Source organism: Crocuta crocuta, unplaced genomic scaffold, assembly GCF_008692635.1.
Source record: "Crocuta crocuta isolate KB4526 unplaced genomic scaffold, BGI_CrCroc_1.0 scaffold262, whole genome shotgun sequence".
Taxonomy (NCBI): Eukaryota; Metazoa; Chordata; class Mammalia; order Carnivora; family Hyaenidae; genus Crocuta; species Crocuta crocuta.
The window spans coordinates 3086278-3106815 of record NW_027528869.1 but is presented as its reverse complement, the minus strand read 5'-3'; the positions used below and the strand labels follow the sequence as shown (position 1 = coordinate 3106815).

Genomic DNA, 20538 nt, shown 5'->3' with positions numbered 1-20538 from the left:
GTATCCCATACGATCTCTTTTTGTTCTTTTTTCTAGATGTTCAGAGGTCTCTCTCTCTCTCTCTCTCCCTCCCTCCCTCCCTCCCTTCCTTCCTCTCTCTCTCTTCCTCTCTCTCTCATATTGTGTATTTTCTGTTTTAAGAACTTCCTTTATCATTTATTTTAGGGTAGGTCTTCTGGGGAAAGATTGCCTTAGTCTTTCTTTATTATGATGTCTTTATTTCCTTTCATTCCTGAAGGATAAATTTCTGGACAGAGGTGACAGTTTTTATCTCATTGGGGTTTCCTAGCTTCTTGATTCCATAGACTCATGTCTTTCACCATATTTAGGAAATTTTTAGTCATCATTTCTTCAAATACTTTTTTAGCCTCATCCTTTTCACCTCTCCCGGAACTCCGATGACGTGAATATTAGATCTTTTAGTTTTCCAGGTCTTTTTTTTCCCTTTCTGCTGTCAAGCCCATCCATGGAGTTTTTTACACTCTTTTTTTTTGTTGTTGTTGTCAAGCCCATCCATTGAATTTTTTATGCTGGTTATTGTATTTTTCAGTTGTAAAATTTTCATTTTGTTCTCCTTTAGATACCTTGCTATTGCTGAATAGTGATGAAAATTAAGATTCCTCATCTGGCCTCCTCTGATACCACTCTGGTAGGAAGGAAGAGAGTACCTCATTATCACTGGTGGGAGATGAAAGTTTAAGATCCTCGTGTGGTCTTCTCTGATACTACCCAGGTAGGGGTGGGGTAGGCTTACTTAATTATAGCTGGGCCAGGATGGAAGTCTCTTTACTCTGCTTGTGCTGATGGGGTTGATGTTGGCCTTTTTTCCTCCCCGTGATACTGGATTTGTTGATGTTGGATTTGTTTCCATGGCATTGAGTAATTTTTTTCTACTCATTTTCTGCCTTACTAGATTACATCTTTCCTGGTTATTTGTCTAGAGACAGTAGGCTTTCTGAGAATAGAATATATATATTCTGCTCCTGTTTGTGTTCTGGGTTGCTGCTTCTCTTACATCTAGTTCAAGATATACGAGGCACAAAGGGAACTCAAGGAATTCACTGCCGGATTGTTCCCTGAGTCCCAAGTTGCCTACTTGATCTATCTTCTCTTGACCATTTAAAATATTGTTATATTTGTTCCACATGTAATACCCAAGAATTTTAGCAAGAGGAATGGAAAGAAGTATATCTACCCCATCTTTGTCCGGAACTGGATACAATAGAAGTTTTTAAATCTTTAAAGAAATTTAAGATTTTTCTAATCCTAAACCCTTGAAAGCTATATTAGAATCACTTTAGGAGAGTTTTTTCAAACTATAGACTTTGCCTTGCCCCACACATTTCACTCTTCACTCTCCATTCTTCTGGGTCTCCCTGGGAGCAAGAGTAGTCATGGCACAACCCTCTCCCTCCTTCCAACATTGAGAGTCACTGGTTACAAATCCGGCTACTGATCAATGTGGCTTATCTTTGTCAAGTATGTTGGGGTGGAAGAAATTGAGAACCTCGGCACATTATGGCATATGACACATGAGGAAACTGAGACCTGAAGAGGTGGCAATCTAGTCACAAAGCAGAGACGTGGTAAAGCCAGGTCTGCATATGGGGCTACCATAGTACTTTTTGGACATTAATATGCAAGCTCTGATGCCTCGTTAAAAGGCAGCTTCTGGGTCAGTAAGTCTGGAGCAGGGCCTGAAGTCTTGCATTTCTAACAAACGCTCGGGTGGTGGGAATGCCGTTACACTTTGAGTAGCAACACTCGAGAACATTCAGCTCATTGCTCTTTTCACCGCCTGTATGAATTGCAGTCCTTCAACACAGAAACAGAATGGGTGAGGGTTTGACAGATAAGAATCTCAGTATCCATGTGCCTGGTGTGTAAGAGCAGAGGAAGATCTCAGTGGTAATGGAGACACAGAGATGGGAGTGGAAAGCCTCATCCAGACACCAGACACTCTGCTAGCTCTGCGAAGCATCTGCTGCTTCAAAACTCCTCTATGTTTGGTAAAGACCAAAGGAAAGCTTATCAGAAAACCCCATGAGCTGTTTAGCTGCCCATATAATCTGCTTGGGGCCCCTGGTTCAGAATCTTTCCCTGCGTGGGAAGGATAAATTGACCTTCTTTCTTTATCATCTAATGGAGTGCGATTCTCTAACAAGTGACAATTTAGGGAAGGCATGTTACAATCCACTGGCAAGGTATTAGAGAACCAGCAACACAGGTCTCTTGGTCTACATCTGCTTTGCTGTATGTACTATAGTAGACAGATGGCTGAAATATGTAAGGTATTCTCAGATTTGAGCCTTGCTCCTGGCTTCTCTCCCAACTTTATAGGCAGTCTTGAATCAGTCACTTTATTTATGATAAATGTGTCAAAAGAGCTTAATGATTCTAGCATAGGGGCTAAGATCTGTATAAAGAGAGGTACAAATTAGTATTAGTGGTTCAATGTAATTGAAAGACTGAAGGACTAACAGTGGGAATGGAGGAAGACAAGAGATATTGAATCACAAGCTGGAAATATACCCTTGGATATCAACACTGTGTGTGTTTGTTTGTGAACTCAACGCCTACTTATTGACAGGAGAGTGCCCAGGTAAGTTTTGTGAGAGTATTCAATCGTCAGAAAACTCCTAAACCTGTCCCAGCCTCACCTCTTGTTCTTCCAACTTCTTTGCACCTGGGCTGGTTCTCTAAGCTCCTAACAGTGGGATTAAGAAGCATGTGGGTATTACAGGGAGATAAATTGGGACGCAAAGACCCTTCATTCATCTGCTGTGAAGACGACAACTGGACTCTTTACGAGAGCAACATTCGGCCCCGTGAGTATTTCTCAACTTGTGGTGTTTACGCAGGTTATAATTGAAGGGCTTTGGGGGTAGGGGTTGATCTGGCTCTAAAATCAAGAAATGGAAGAAGAGGACACACTGAACCTGTGGGCCTGGACTGGGGCCGGGAATGAAACTTGGAGAAAACATGAAAGAAATACACTCAAACTGCCTTATAATGTGTAACAAGCTAGTAAGTAAGACTTGATCGTTTCAAGGTCATTGCAAAACTTGATTACTAAATTCGTTTGGAAAGAACTCCACACTGACCCTCCTTTTTTTTTTTTTTTGTGGTTCCATGGCAAACAGTTTTCTGGGAAAGGAAGGATTTGGGGCACGAAATGACCACAGAGCAAACAGTTCTTTACTCCTGGGATGTGCTTGAAAAAGACCGAGGCACAAGACAGGGGACATGAGAGTGTAAGGATAGGAAGGAAGAGAGCCAAGAGCCAGCACAGGCATGACCCGGTGCAGTGTGGGTGGCTCAGCCTTCTCCCTCTGAGGTTAAAGTGTTTGTTTGTTCCAATCTGAAGGAAGGTACTTGTCGAAATTTTGTTTTTATCTTTTCATGACTTTGATTTGAGTCTTCCTTGGCTCTCCAAGTTATTTGATTCTCTCTGCTTCAGCAGAACCCTGGTGACACTTACGGGCTCAACCCCATCAGTGCAGAGAGAGCCCTCCTGCACCTTTCTTCCTCCCAACCCCTCTCCTATAGCCCCTCAACAATAGGATTGTCTGTTGGCCTGTGTGTTTGCTGAGAAGGAGGCACTGGAAGTCTGGGGCGATATTAGCAGCATCCGAGATCCTGACCTTCTGGAACTGCTCTTCCTTAGCTGGAAGTTGTAAATGACCATCCTCTGTAGGTCATCTACAGCTGAGCTCCGCTGCTTTGACACCAACCCTGATTTCCTACCGACTACGCCTTCACATATTACTCTGCTGCATCCACTTCTTCCTGCAGAACCACACTTCAACATCTTCAAAAGAGGAAGGGCTAACATTACTGTAAAAATAGAAAGCCATTCTGCGTCACAAAGGAATGAACTACTTGACGCTTATGGGAGGCAAAAATCCTTTTATAGGTAAAATCAAATCTGACTCTAGATGCAGGATTATTTAGCTTGGGAGATACCTTTTTACTTTGTAGGAAAGCACCGCCAAGATAAATTTAGCCTTTGGTGCAATCTGTGGCAGACAACGCTAACTTCCACGGCAGGAGAAAGTCATATTTCTTCTGCTCCTCTCAAAGGTTGAACAGGGAGAACAAGAGGGCACCTCTACGACAGAAACACTCTACGGGTTAGTTGACTGTCCTTTGTACTCAAATATGAAATGTTGTACGTGAAAGGCACACTAAACACAAGCTTATTTTCCATAGTGCAAGCCCTGAAGGTCATGAAGATCCAGGGATTAAGTTATGTAACTTTCTGAAGAGAATTCTTTTACATAATGCATCACATCTAGACTAGACAGGAACTCTGTCCAAACCCAGAGGTGTCGCTTCAAAATTATATATGCAAACATGCAAAAGAAACTTACAAGAAAAAAAAGGGGAAGTATAATCAAGGAAAGATGGAAATCAAGTGTGATTTTTACATTCTTCGGGACTGCTGTTAGGGATGTCAAAGGAATCCAAGGGAGGTTTAAGACAGAATTTCAAGGCCAGGCATAAATGAGTAGTCAGGGTGTTTGAGGGATGCAGAGGATTACCCAGCAAGTGCTGAATAATGGTCACCTCTCTGGTGCATGACAAGAGCTTTTCAGCAGTTGGCCCAGGAGAACAGGTGTAAGAGTGCAGATGAACTCGTGTCATCATCGTAGATTTGTTTGCCTGGCTTCCTCTACTTATAGAAGGTCCATTATAGTCACTCTTTTTTTCTGATTTCTCATTTATATTGTGCCTTTTAATTATCCCCATAACTCTAAAAAGAAGTCATATTTGATTGGTTTTATAGGTGGAATGAGGGCCAGAGAAGTTATGCAATTTATCCAAGGTCACACAGACAGTTTTGTGAGACAGGAATTTGAAATTATGTCTATTTGATTCTAAAGCACATTCTCTCTCTTTTTTAGTTAATTAATTTTTGAGAGAGAGAGAGAGAGAGCACGCAAGCAGGGGAGGGGCAGAGAGGAGGAAAGACAGAATGCCAAACTGCCTGGCTCTACATCATCAGCACAGAGCCTAATGTGGGACTCAAACCCGCGAACTGTGAGATCATAGCCTGAGCCAAGATCAAGAGTTGGACACTTAACCGACTGTGCCACCCGGGCATCCCAAGCACATTCTCTTTACATTACATGGCCCTCAAAGTATAATTTGACAGATCAGTTTACCTTAGGCCCTCATATTATAGACTCTGAATCTAACTTAGTGGGATCCTAATTAGACTTGCTCATTAAAACAGAATATGTCCAGTAAAATTAGAATTTTCAGATAAACAAAGAATAGTTCTCTTAGTATAAATATATACCATGCAATATCTGGGATATACTTATACTTTAAAAAAAAACCCGATTTGTTATTTATCTGAAGTTCAAATTTAATTGGGTGTCCAGTATTTTTATTTGCTAAAGCTGGTCATCTTAATCCTAGTAAACTCTCCAGATGAGAGAAAGGAAAATTTGTTGTGTCTTATTATTTTGAAAGAATTGAGAAGTCAAAAACCCTTGATCTGGGAGAAATTCTCTAGTTTCCACTATGACTTTGTCAGAGTTGGGATGTGTCAGTTACTGGTGGTAAACTCTGAGAATATTGCGGCTCTTGGCTGCCTACTAGCTATTTCCGCGGTCCCCACCACTTTTGGATGAGGCACAAACTTTGCCTGTTTACCAGGGCAGAAGAGGGTCCATAGCACAAGAACTGGATTCAGTGAGCAAAGGACCTGGCAGCCCATTTCCTAAAGCCACTGAGAGCTTTGTGAGATGGAGGCCAACGATGCCTTTTCTATGGTTTGATGGAGAAGTCACGGGGTCAGGATCTTACAACCCAGTGTCCAAAATATTAGTTCTATTTCTTCACTTCTTTATTCACCCATTCAACAAATATATATGACACATCTGCTAAGCTTCAGGCACTGTTGTAGGTTCTGAGGCCACACACGTGAATGAAAACTTAAAAAACAACTGTACGGGACACATTCCAGTGGGGAATTGAGATAAAACTCATGGCATAAGCAAGTGATCCGGAGCCCTACCCAGGTTCACCATCCCTGGGACCCACTCACAGATTAGTCAACCTGCTTCCATTGAAGAACTTGTGAACCAGCAGGAGAAACTAAAAATAGTAAGTTGGGAAAAGAAGATAAGGAAAAAATATCTTTCGGCAAGGATAGGAATTTAACCTGATTTGAAAGTAATCAGGAAAAGTTGATGAACTCAAAGTCGCACAATATAAGATTTGAGAGATGTTCAGTGTGGCAGAAAAAGAGAAAGATGGTTAGCATGGACTAAAGATCGTCAGGGAGAGTTGAAGCTAATAATATTAGCATAAATCTATAAGTTACAGATTATATAAATCTTCCAAGTTGAGAGTATGGGAGCGTTTGGCTCAGGGTAGGAGATTAAGGCTACTTCGAAGTTCTTCGGCACTTTCCAGAATCTTGCTTCCTAGGATAAGTGTTATCAGCTTTGTGATGCAAAAGGAAAAAGAAAAAATGTCACCCTTTAGCTTAGCACATGTATTTTAAAAATTTAGCTTGTTAGCCGCTCTCTATTTGTACTTGAAGAATGACAATGTACATTTCTGTAGCTAAAATCAGTCTGTGAAAGTCACGCTGGATAAGTCCATGATTTAGATAGGAGAAAATGCAGAGCATTTCTGAGAAATGTGTGGCTTAAGAACCTCATGTCTGGATATGCAGTTAAAGCACAAATTTACTACTTAATCACCCTCCATTGATGTCCCTGTGTGTGTGTGTGTGTGTGTGTGTGTGTGTGTGTGTGTGTGTACAGGAATGGATTGAACACTATGTGGGTGTTCATATCCCTGGTGCAGAGCTGCCCTGTCCACATTGCTAAGGTGTTATCCCCCAGAACTAAGCAGAGAAGTATCTTGAACACATGAAGATTAGACAAAAATCAGGATTATAAAGAAAGAAGCCCATAAAATGTGAGCCAATAAATATTCGGAGTCAGGTTATTTTGCAGTGGGGTGGAAAAATATGTAAAGTTTAAAGAACCTATCCATGCTGTAAAGACTGTAGTTAGCTTTTAGCTCATTTCCCTCTCTTTACAGATGGTGGAACTGGTGATTACAGAGAAGTATATATCATAATAAATTAGAAAACTAGTGACACAGAGAAAGCTAGTGACAATTTATTGAAACAATAGACCGATTTAGATTTTGGGGTTTTTAAATCTATTAATTGTCAGTCTACATCCCACAAAATCCTGTTTTTCTGGTGTGTCCAATGAGGGTTTAAGAAGCAATGGTCCCTATACACTAAAAGGTTTCTTTTTTCCTCTCACTGTCTAAGGAGCTTGAAAGAGAACCATCAGATACCCAAGGACGTAAGAATGAGTGACAACAGCACTTTGGCTCCACCAGCTTCAAGCCAGGGTCCCACTACCCCACGCAAAGGGCCCCCCAAGTTCAAGCAGAGGCAAACTCGTCAATTCAAAAGCAAACCTCCCAAGAAAGGTGTGAAAGGGTAAGACCAAACTAAAAGGAAGATTTTCTATTTTTTCCCCCATAAGACTGCTTTGGTTTTGGGGCGCCTGGGTGGCTTAGTCGGTTAAGCGTCCGACTTTCGCTTAGGTCATGATCTCACGGTTCGTGGGTTCGAGCCCCGCGTCGGGCTCTGTGCTGACTGCCAGCTCAGAGCCTGGAGCCTGTTTCAGAGTCTGTGTCTCCCTCTCTCTCTGACCCTCCCCTGCTCACGCTGTCTCTCTCTCTCTCTCTCTCCTAGAAATAAATAAAACATTAAAAAAAAAAAAAGACTGCTTTGGTTTTGAGAACCTAATGCTCACAAAATTAAACAGACTTACAAAGACTTCCACACTCTCCTCTATTTTCCTCTTTACCACAATCTTTGCTGAACTGTGTCTTTAGCCCTGAAATCCTTTCTCCCTCAGCAACCGGGTCTGTGGTGACGTTTAGCATGGCAAATGGGGCCTATCACAGCAAACTTCGACTTGACCTTCCAGACTCTTCTCGACTACTCCTCTTTACCAGTACACCCTGTGATTTAATGTAGAATACTAAAACACTGACCATTTCCAGAACACAGAGTTTATTAAGTTTATTTTTATGGCTACAAATGTTATGTCTTCAGTTCTTTGCTTTTCTCTTTCTCTTTTGGTCCCAAACCCTATTTATCCTTTAACATACACTCATTTGTTAATTTCCTTTTTTGACACCACTACTGACTCTCTTATTCAACAGTGTGATCATTATTTCCGTGCTTGCATTTCGTACATTCAGCGATAATAACTTGTATTATTTTACATTACATTTGTTTATTTCCATCTGTTCTTGGAGATTGAAATCTCTCAGAGAAAATTTATTTATTTTTTTCCTTAATTCCCTATGCTCAATAGGATGCCTGACAAAGAGTAAATGCTTGATAAATGTTTTTGGATAACTGACCAAATGGATGAGTTAATCATTTTAATGCATTTCATACTGTGTTTTCATTCTAATTTCTATTTTTAAAAGTGGAGCTTGGCTACATTGCCCCCATAATGGTTCTCTTTGGCTCTCAGTTGTCTTAGGCTAAATTTTTACAGGAAAATCTCTCTCCAAGGGGACACACTGTCTGAAAACAGCCTGAGTGACTTTGCCTTTGTTCTGGGTCAATGCAAATAAAAGGTGTTTCACAAAGAAAAAACTTAAATCTCTTCCCTTTTTGTCAGGAAGCTCTGTATATGACTCATTCCAAGATCTTTTCACTCTATGGTCAGCTAATTTTTAATTTTTCTCCACCCACCCCCCCAGGTTTGGAGATGACATTCCAGGCATGGAGGGGCTAGGAACAGGTGAGTCACCCAAAGATGTGGACTTTCACTGGGAATTTCACCACTATACATACTTTAGGCCTCAAAAGGCTGTGAAAAGTTAAAAGAAATACCTAAGGCAGCAGATCCTTGAAGACACAGAAATGTGGGGTTTAGTTTTACTTCCTTAGTAAGTACATGTGATGTGTGCTCAGGAGCAAAAACTCCAAGAGGAATCAAGGTAAGGGCCAGAGTTACTAAACCCTCTTGTTCTATTAGACAACTCTTGAGAACATATAATGGTGAGTTGTAGACTTCCACGGTAAAAAGATTCTCAGGGTTAGTCTATCCCAACTTCATAATTTCTTTGGAAGAGAAACCTGAGACAGAGAGCAATTAAGGGACAATCTGAGGCCCCACAGTGAAGTTCTGGAAACAAGGGTGAGGCCTGGCCAACCACTCCGTAACCAACTTCCTCTTCTTACACATCCTCTAGCACCCAGAACAGGGCTCGCACGCTGAGTGTATCCAGTACGATATTTCTAGTTGACTACAATCATTTGATTTGTTGGCTAATGAATGCAAATTAGTGGATATTCCTTTTAAAAATATTAAACTTTGTTTGTTAGAGCAGTTTTGGGCTTACAGAAAACTTAAGTAGAAAGTATGGAGCTCCTACATGCCCCCTCTGCCACCTTTCTCCCCGTGCACATGGTTTCCTATTATTAGCATCTTGCATGAGTGTGGCACGTTGGTTGATGAACAAGTATTGATAACATTATTATGAACTCACATCCATAGCTTATATTAGAGTTTGCTCTTTGTGTTGTACAGTTCGATGGGTTTTGGCACACATAATGTTGTGTACTCGTCATTACAGGTACATACAGAATACATGCCCTGAAAATCCCCTGAGCTTCATCTGTTCCCCCTTCTCCCACCTTCCACAAACCACTGACAACCACAGATCTTTTCATTCTCAAGGGTGTTGCCTTTTCCAGATTGTCGTATGGTTAGAATCACACAGTATATAGATTTTCCAGACCGATTTCTTTCACTTAGCGATGTTTATTCATTTAAGGGTCCTCCATGTCCCATGTGCCATGACAGCTCATTTCTTTTTACCGCTGAATTATATCTCATTGTACGGATGTATCAGAGTTTGCTTCTTTTATCAAAAGACATCTTGTTACCTCCAAGTTTTCACAATTATGAATAATACTGCTATAAACACAATTGGGCAGGTTTTTGTGTGAACGTGTTTTAAACTCATCTGATATTCTTTTGACAAATGATATAATCAGCAATCAGTGTCCTTACCAGGCAATTCTCAGTGTATTTGCTTTTTGCTGTCAAATGCCACCCATGGGATGCCAAATTCATTTTCTAGCTACTTTACAGAGCTCACTTTGCTATTCTTTTAAGTCAGCTTCTTCTGTAGTTTGGCCAGATGTGTAGAAGACCAGTCGGTTTGCTCTGGGCTTACGTTTAACTCTGCCAACATATTTGGAATACTGCAAAGAGCTTTACACTGAGATCTTTGGCTTGGTTCTAGCCCTATCCTTGTAACTCTGATTTTTTAAAAATAGGTATTTAATCTTTTTTGGTTCCAGTCAGCTTCTCTGTAATTCAGGGATAATAATATTTTATTGCCTGAAGCAAAAATTGGATTAATAGGTGTCTTGAGATTATTTCTCAGTATGTGATTGGACGTAGGAGGCATTTCAAAATATAAAGGAATGAAAGAGTGAGTCAGAGAAGCCCAAGGAGTGCATCTGAATTGGTAGGGGGTAAGAAGGCAGTGGATTTCCAGATCATGGGGAAGTAAAGTGCTTCTATTTCCCATTTTAACCCTTGGCCTCACTAGAATTCCACTTGTGTTTCTTCCATAGTAGTTGTGCTTTGGGGACACCCCATTTGATCAGTGGTGTGCACCCCCTCAGGCTAGCTCCAGCCCAAAGCCTGGGGTCATCTCTTCAAAGAGGTGCAGAATGAAACTGATGAAGATGCCTACTTAGTGGGGTCTGTTCTGGGGGCATCAGAACCCTCTAAGGGATTAACTAAGCAATTGGTTTGATCCTTCCTGGGCTGCAGGGCCATTCTAGATAACTTCCTGGTTGCTGAGACAACAAATAGGAGAGAGGAGTGAGGTGTCTCTGCCCAAAGGATGTCTTTCTGAGCAGAAGAGACTCTGGAGGGCTGGGGGGGTGGTGGTGGTGAGGCCGACTCACAAGTTCTTCTTCCCTCTCCTGCAGATATCACGGTGATTTGCCCCTGGGAGGCGTTCAGCCACCTGGAATTGCATGAGCTTGCTCAGTTTGGGATCATCTGATGCACTCGAGGTTCTGGCACTCTCCAACAGCATCTGCTGTAATTTTGATTACTTTTGCCCTATTGATCTTCCAGAGTCTTAAAATTCAGCTGTCGGAAGTGGTTTCTTCAGCTTACCCAGTCATTTCCCCTAAATTGCTATGAAGAGTTTCTCTTAGCGTCAGACTCTCTCTTGCCTTATAGTTCAGCTCAGAATAGTGGACGCAAATAGACTTTTGTTAGGGCATTTCAAATTTTACCACCTTTTCCTATTAGCCGGTTAGAATTCATTGATAGTTCTCTACACTTTATCTGTCAAGTCCTTCACATTTAGTTTAGCCAGGCAGTACCTGTAACTAGTAGTAGTTTTTAGGATAATATTGATGTCAGCCCCTTCCTTTTCTCATTTAATAAAGGAGATACTTACCTTGAATCTTATGATGAAGTTGTATTAAATGCTATATGCAAATATCTGAACCCCTATTCGGAGAGCCGGTTCAGAAAGGAGTGCACAGTCATACAGGAAATAAGCACAGTGCATGTGAAAGAACACAGGAATAAGAGTCAAGCTCTGATTCCGCTTTGTAGCTTGTAAATCATACATTTTCTGTGTCTAAATTTGGAGATTTAAACTCAGGAATCTGTTAACGTGAACTTTCTTTTTAGTATCTTGGCTCAGTTGATTGAAAATATTTGTATCTACAGAATTCAAACTCATATGGGACAGGTAGTTGAACCCTCTAAATAAAATGATGGTTTGCTTCATCCCTGAGGTGTGTCAAATGTAATGTGCACATAGCTATCTTTCCCCAGTGCTTTCAAGGCAGTTGTGCAATTCAATTGCTGCCCCATCTGACTTGGATGTCTTGGGTACTAGCAGTATTGGTTTCTTCATTTCAGTTTTGTAATCTGCGGTAAAAGAATGGGGAAAATTAACTGAAAAGAAAGGTAGCATTACAGAGAGGAAAGAGATCTGGATTCTAATCCTGGCTTGACCAGTAAATTACTCTGTAATTTTGGACAAAGATCTTTCTCCTTGGGTCCTCTGATTTTCCTGAATTAGGCAATCTAAGGTTCACGGTATTCCCTGACTTTGAGGTCTGCAGAATCTGAGTCTAAGGGTCAGAGGAGCTCAGCACTCAAGAAAATTTCTTGTGCTGCACAAATGACCTAGTTATCTCTGACCCGAAAATTAGAAGCCCAAGGGAGGGCTCTGGATTGGTAGGGGGTAAGGAGACTGCGAATTTCCAGACCATGGGAATTTAAAGCACTCTTCTTTTTCATTTTCATTCTTGGGCTGACTAGAATTCCATTCCTGTTCATCGTTAGTAGAAACGAGGGGGACCTGAGAGTCTCAGTCAGTTGGACATTCAGCTAACGTCATGATCTCATGGTTCGTGAGTTTGAGCTCTACGTTGGGCTCTGTGCTGACAGCTCAGAGCCTGGAGCCTGCTTTGGACTCTGTGTGTGTGTGTGTGTCTCTCTCTGCTACTCTCCCACTCACACTCTGTCTCTTAAAAATAAATAAATGTTCAAAATTTTTTAAAGAAAGAAAAGTACAGAAGAAAAAGTAAAGTATAAATCAAGAGTAGAACTGTGTGTGACATGCAAGAAGTGTAGTGATGATATGTGTGTGCTTCCCCTCCAGCAGGAAGTCCTGCCTCCACTCATGCACCTGTTTTCAAGTTGGAAACTCCAGTTGATGGTCAGAACCTTGGTCTGTGCTTTTCAGGTAGGGAGGTCTGGGTTCTTCTCCAGCTCAGCGAGATTTCATCCACATTTGACTTTCTTTGCAAATGTTTCTCTAAACATTTTAAGAATGTAGCCAGAGGAACATATTCAATGGCCAGGCTGGAGAAGGACCTAGAAACCATGCTACATGAAGAATTGTTGAAGGAACTGATAATATTTAGGTTAGATGAGAAAATGACAATTGCCAGTAAATATTTGAAAAGTTGTAATGAGCAGGATGAAGCAGATCTATTTTATGAAGTATAGCATTTAAGTGGTAAGCTAGATCAGGTATAATTGAAAGCCATTGAAATTCTAGAATTCTGTTCTTTTCATTTCTAATTCTATGTCTACCGTGTCTATTATTCCTAATAAGAAACAAGAAAGCCCTTCTCATATAAATAACACATATGAAAGAGAATAAAGGTAAATTATGGTCCCCGTCAAAGTCCTGGCAGCAGAAATGCCATACTCAGTGTACCTGAGGAAATTTTAACAAAGCGACTATTTAAGGCTTGGGATTGGGGGAGCACCTAAGTGGCTCAGTCATCAGACTTCAGCTCCTTCATGATCTCGCAGTTCATGAGTTCAAGACTTGTATTGGGCTCTGTGCTAACTGCTTGGAGCCTGGAGCCTGCTTCAGATTCTGTGTCTCCCTCTCTCTCTGTCCCTCCCCTGCTCACATGCTGTCTCTCTCTCTCTCTCTCTCTCTCTCTCTGTCTTTCAAAAATAAATAAAAATTAAAAAAAAAAATTAAAAGGCTTGGAAAGGACCTGGCTGGCTCAGTGTGTAGAATATNGTCTCTCTCTCTCTCTCTCTCTCTCAAAAATAAATAAAAATTAAAAAAAAAATTAAAAGGCTTGGAAAGGACCTGGCTGTCTCAGTGCGTAGAACATGTGACTCTTGAGCTTGAGTTCTTTAGTTCAAGCCCCATATTGGGCATAGAGCTTCTTTTAAAAAAAGAAGAAAAAGAGTAAGGTAAGAAGGCTTGGGGAGGGTTACGGAGTATCTACAAAAGGCAAGATAGTAACTTGGGGCTGGCTGCAGCGTTAGAGTTACAACATTTCCAACTGGCAGCCTGAAGAAATCCCAGTAGGTCTTCTCTCTAAGAAAGGCCTCTGAGGGGACTGTGGAAGGTCACGGCCGCCTTACAGGGATCCTGTGAGTCATCAGGAGGGAGTGGGGGTGAGGCTGAAAAATAACCCAATGTTATTCTTCTCCCATTCTCCGCTCCCCTGCTGATGCCTCCCATTGGATAAACCCAGTCGGAAGTCCGAGGACAAAGGAGCCCACTGACATTGTCTAAAGTTCATTTCAACAACAGGGGTCAAGGTGGAGAAGGGTGGAGAGTGGACGTGAAGGGGCAAATGGTACCTCTCCAGCAGGGCACAGTATCAAAGAACAGAAACCATTCGTCGGACAGCGATTGTTAGCTGGAGTTGGGAAATCAGCCTGTGTCTGTGTAAAACCCGCAAAGGTGGAGGAAGGACAAGGTCAAAGAGAAGAACCCAAGAGACAAAGGAGAACAATGGCAGGAGGAAACTATCATAGCATTTAACGGGTTGCAAGATTTTCTGAACTATTCTGACACGTTCTTGATAATGAAAACCATTGAGAAGTTCTTGTTAAAAACACAAAATTTCGGCCCCATTCTAGATTTTCTGAAGAAACGTCTCCAAGGGTGAGATCGCAACATCTTTTATTTTCAAGAAGGGCTCCAGGGATTCTCACATTTGTGCCACTTTGAAAACGCCGCTGCCGTCCAAGCCTATGTTGTACATGTTAGGAATTAGAGAATTCTTGTTACCATCCAGGTGACTGATTTTGCTGGGTCCACTTGTCGTTAAAAATATATATAACATATGTGAGAACAGGGGCTACCATTCATGTGTTCTGACTCTTACGCTGATAAAATAGACATGCCTCATGACTTCAGACCTAAACCAGTTGAATGCATCTTAAATCACACAGAATGTCAGAGAATTGGGAAGGTAAGGGTTAGGCCGAGATAGTTCCAAGAAATATCCGGCCAAATAGGCACCATTACTCCTGGGGTGGACCCCTTGCCATTGTCTCACCAGGCCACCCTCTGTCCGTTGTCAGTGTCACTTCCTGTCTTCATCTGCCTCCCCTGACTAGAGTAGAGGGGACCAGAGTGGGAGAGAGCTTTGTCGCAGCAGGTGGAGGCCATGACCCTCACTTATCCTTCACCCCTTTTCTATTTGTTCCCATCAATGGGTAGAAGTTGGGGTTGACGGTGCTGGTGACATAGACAGCAACCCCCATTCTAGAGCTCAGGAGCAATACCGTCAGAACAGAAAACAGTACGTAGGGAGGAAATGCTCTTCTGGAGCACCCCACGGTGGGCAAATATACACAGTTGTTACTAAACAATTGAGACCATGCAGTTGACCTCTGACTTTCTTCTTCGCACCATGAGCGAAACAAGGATCCCTATAAACTGAGAAAAGGAGGCAGAGTATTTTCTCAACAACTAAAGAAGTGAAGAGAAAACACACAGAGACAGGACTAATCAATATGACTAATACTTGGCACAAGAGGAAAACCAATCACGTGAGACTGAACCACACAACGACTAATATTATGAGAACAAAGCAAATATGACGCTGAATTGTTTCTTAAAAAGATATGTTTTATAAAAGGCCGGAGGGAAAGGCTTATTTTTACAGACCACAAAACTCGTGTGTCTGCAACTCAGAGTGAGTTATCTGACTTTCTTTTTTTCAACAGCAGAGCCAGACTGATGAAAACTGAAATTTAAAACAAGAATCATAAACGGATTGTGAGCCTCAGTCCCACCATGTCCTTATGGTAAAACAATTGGGAGGCTTGGGTTCTGTCTGGCTCCGTTGCACAGGATCTGCTGAACATCTTCTCGGTCCCAGCGTTTGAGAATAAAGCAAGGATATTGGATTAAATAATTGCCAAGGTCCCTTGTGGCACAAAATTCTGAAAACCAAGGAATAAATCTAAGCATATTTCAAACACGAGCAAACCATTCTCTTTCTGGCCAGATGTCCCAAGGCGCCATTTCCAGCTCTTTGCATGTATTAACACTGCCACCTGCTGTGGTGAATGAACACTTCATGAACTTGAAGACCATTTGCATTGGAAAACTTTTAAATCCATTGAGCTAGTGCTGAATCTGTTCCCACTCATTGGCCAATTCCATTTAACTTGGACTACTTGGTTATTCATGTGCATCAAGTGCATGTTTATTCATGCCTAAGATAAACATTAAAGGAGTATACACGCGAATGGGCTAAGTTTTATTTGCACCCAATGCCTTCCGTCTGCCTCCCGTTCTCAGTCGATCCCTGTCGTTAGTTTGTTGTAAATACTTCCAGAGACAATCTTATGTGTATGCATCATTTTCTTTGCATGATGATAGCATACCGTATTCACTACTCTTTCCCTTGCTCTTTCACCTGTCTTATCTTGGGGATTGCTTCATGTCTGTTCATTTTTGTCTGCCTCGTAGGTTCCATTTATATGATTGAATTCTAATTCACTTATCCAGTCTCATACTGATGGACACTTTGGATATGGTTAGACTTTTATGTCCTTTGTTAATTGTCTGCACATGTATGACACTTTGGAACAGATTTATCTCCAGGGTAAATTCTTAGTAGTAGAATGGATGACTCCTGAAGGAAAGAGATTGCCAAATTAGTCTCCAAATAACTTGTAATCGCTAATACAATACACACAATTATATATGCTTTTCCTAACACTCTTGTCTACACAGAGTACTATTAAATTTTTATTTTGCCTGAGGTTGAGCAAGTTTTCATGTTTAAAAATCACTTCTGGGGTGTCTGGGTGGCTCAGTCATTTAAGCATCGGACTTCGGCTCAGGTAATGATCTCACAGGTCATGAGTTCGAGCCCCATGTCAGGCTCTGTGCTGACAGCTCAGAGTCTAGAGCCGTTTTTGGATTCTGTGTCTCCCTCTCTCTCTCTGCCCCTTCCCTGTTCATGCTCTGTCTCTCTCTCTCTCTCTCTCAAAAGTAAATAAGCATTAAAATTTTTTTAATAAATTTAAAATAATCACTTTTACATCTTTATAAATTATCTTAAGTGCTTTGCCTGTTTTCCAATAAAATGATCTTTGTACTGAATTATAAGATATTGATCCCTATTTTCCTATCAATCTATCTGAATGGAAATATTTATCTTTTATTTGTAGTAAAAAGATTTCTTATTTGGTTTCTTAGTTTTTTTATTTTCCTGTAATTATTTTTTATTATATAGACATTTTATTTATTTATTTATTTATTTATTTATTTACTTATTTACTTATATTTTTAGAGAAAGAGAGGGAGAGAGTGCCCACATGCGTGCAAGAGGGGGAAGGGCAGAGAGAAAGGGAGAGAGAGAACTCCAAGTAGGCTTCACTTTGTCAGCACAAAGCCTAACATGAAGCTCGATCTCATGAACCTTGAGATCATGACCTGGGCAGAAATCAAGACTCGGACACTTAACTGACTGAGTTACCCAGGAGCCCCTAACATTAATGACTTCTGTGTATTTTTGTTTTACTTAGGTTTTTCCCATTCCAAATTTGAAAAAAAAAATTTATAGTTTCTCCTCACTTTTTCTTTCATGTTTTACTTTAACTCTTAGATTCATCTGAAAGTTATTATTGCAGACAGTATTTTTCCCAGGTAAATAGCCATGTATCTGTGAGATTTCTTTATTTAACAATCTATGTTCCCATTAACTTACTGAAATCCTGCATTTATCACAGTGGTTCTATTTCTGTTATTTTATGTTGATTTGTCTATTTTTAAATAGCTACCCACTTCAGAGTATAAGATAGGAGAAAACTTTCATTGCTTATTATGATTCTTTTTCATATATTTTCTGGGTATTAGTGCATATCTATTTTTTCATGTATAATTTAGAATCAGCTTGTCTGGCTCCTTTTACTCTCATCCTGCATGTGAACCCCATAAAAATTATCTTGGAATAACTTTCATTGTGGTAAAAACCACATATAAAATTTGCCCTCTTAAATTTTGGAGTACAATATTGTTAACTACAAGTACAATGTTGTACAGCAGATCCCTAGAAATGGCTCACCTTGTACGACTGAAACCCTATAGCTATTAAATAGCAGCTTCCCAGTAACCACCCCCCCCCAAACTAGCCCCTGGCAACCACCATTTGATTTTGTCTTTCTGTGAATAACTTATTTAACTTAGCATAATATCCTCAAATTTCACCCATGTTTTAGCATATGGCAATATTCCCTTATTTTTCATGGCTGAATAACATTTCATTATAGGTATATTTGACGTTTTCTATATTCATTTATCTATCAAGAGACATTTAGCTTGTTTCCGCCTCCTAGCTATTGTGTATAATGCTTCAGTAAACATGGAAGGGTGTGCCAATATCTCTTTGAGATGCTAATTCAAATATTTTGGGTCATGTGATAGGTCTGTTTTTTATTTTTTGAGTGGCCTCGACACTGTTTTCCATAAGAGTTTGACCATTTTACCTTCCCACCAAAAGTGCACAAGGCTTCCAATTTCTCTACATCCTTGTAAACCCCACTGATTTTATGGGGTGTTTTTTTGCTTGTTTATTTTTTATAATGGTTATACTAACAGGTATGAAATAATGTCTCATTTGTGGTTCTGATTTGCATTTCCCTCATGTTTAGTGATGTTGAGTATCTTTTCATGTACCTGTTGGCCATTTGTTATGTCTCCTTTGGAGAAAGGAGTCTATTCAACTCCTTTGTCTATTTATTAATCAAGTTATTTGGGATTTCTTTTTCCTTTCTTTTCTTTTTGGATTGAATTGTAAGAGTTCGTTATATATTTTGGGCATTAATCTCTTATCAGATATATGGTTTGCAATATTTTCTCCCATTCAATAGGTTTCCTTTTCATTTTGTTGACTGTTTCCTTTGCTGTGCATAAACATTTTAGCTTGATGTGGTCTCACTTGTCTATTTTTGTTTTTGTTGCCTGTGCTTTAGGTGTTATATCCATGAAATCATTACCAAGACCAATGTTATGAAAGGTGTTCTCTATGTTTTCTTCTAGGCATTTTATGGTCTTAGGTCTTTAAGTCTTGATACTCATTTTTTAGTTGATTTTTATGGATGGTTAAATACAGGATTCAATTTCATACTTTTGCATGTGGATATACAGTTTTCTTATCACCATTTGTTGAAGAGACTCCTCCATCGTATAGCATGGCACCTTTGTTGATCATTTGGCTCTATGGGTTTACTTCTACACTGTTCCATTGATCTACATGTCTGTGGGTATGCCAATACCACACTGTTTTGATTACTGTGGCTTTGTAATGTGTTTTAAATCAGGAAGACTTGGGTCTCCATCTTTGACCTTTTTCAAGATCATTTTGGCTATTCAAGGACCTTTGTCATTCTAGATGAATTTGGGGATTATTTTTTATATTTCTGTCAAAACACTATTGAGATTTTGATAAAGAGTGCATTGACTTTGTAGATTGGTTTGAGTAGTGTGCACATTTTAAAATATTAAGTCTTCCAAACCGTAAACATGCGATATTTAAAATTTTTTTTTATCCATTCAACCACTCTATGTCTTTTGACTGGAGAATTTAATCCATTTTCATTACTGATAAGGAAGGACTTACTATTGCTCTTTTGTTAAGTGTTTTCTGTCTGTCTTACAGTTTTGTTGCCCCCGTCTTCCTCTCCTGCTAGTTTCTTTTGTATATCGTTGATTTTATATAGTGATATGCTTTGATTCCTTTCTCATTTTCTTTTGGGTATCTTATATAAGTAATTTTTTTCCAGTTGCCATGGGATTTTCATAAAGCATCTTATACTGATATTAATCCATTTTACGCTGATAACTTAAACTTCAATGGCATACAACTACTCTACACTTTTACTCCCCTTTTCTATGTTATTGATGTCACAAATTACATCTTTTTGTCTTGTGTTTCCTCAAACATATTTTTATAGTTATAGTTTCTTTCCATTTTTGTCTTTTAACTTCTATACCAAAATGAAAGTGATTAACATATGACCATTACAGAATTACAATATTCTTTATTTGGCTCTATATATACTGTTACCAGTAAGCTTTATATTTTCATATGCTTTCGTGTTGCTGTTTTGTGTTTTTTTTTGTTTGTTTTCATTTGAAGGACTTCCCTTCTATTTCTTGAAAGGTATTATGTCTGTTTACAAAATGTTGGACCAAATAAAGTGCTGACCTTGAATGGAATAAATTAGTTTTTGAAAATAATCTAACATTTGCCAAAAGAAAAAATACATATACATCTTGTTATTTTCCAAATCCTCTCAACTTGAGATACTTATTTATTTGTTTGTTTATTTATTGGTCTGAATAATGTCATGGTGGAAGTTTGTGAGATGCAGGCAAGGAAGATAATAATCAGAACAGGAAAAAGAAGCAAATAATATGCTTTGGTTATATCAATTCGATAGACCCTCTGGTAGAGATTTTTGGAGGCTTATTAGGGATGAGACCCAAGACAAACTCTGGAGCCAGATATAAACAACTTGCTTTTCCAAATGTATTTTCTCACTTGTAAAGTGGAAAAAATAGCATCTGTTTCATGGAGGTGTTTTTTCAAGATTTTATGAGATAAGAATATAATACCAAGCTCATAGTAAATACTCAATGATCACAGTGTAATTGCTATTCTCATTGTTATCATTATCATGAATCTCT

General features: G+C 39.8%; 1 protein-coding gene across 1 annotated transcript; it reads left to right on the top strand.

The window, feature by feature from the left end:
* The first annotated feature begins 2533 nt into the window (after window positions 1-2533).
* PDE6H (phosphodiesterase 6H) lies at window positions 2534-11512 on the top strand. Its single transcript, XM_077756387.1, has 4 exons — window positions 2534-2602; window positions 7310-7483; window positions 8770-8810; window positions 11024-11512. Exons 2-4 carry the CDS (start codon window positions 7350-7352, stop codon window positions 11098-11100), a joined length of 252 nt encoding a protein of 83 aa, XP_077612513.1. The 5' UTR covers window positions 2534-2602; window positions 7310-7349; the 3' UTR covers window positions 11101-11512.
* Window positions 11513-20538: the final 9026 nt, after the last annotated feature.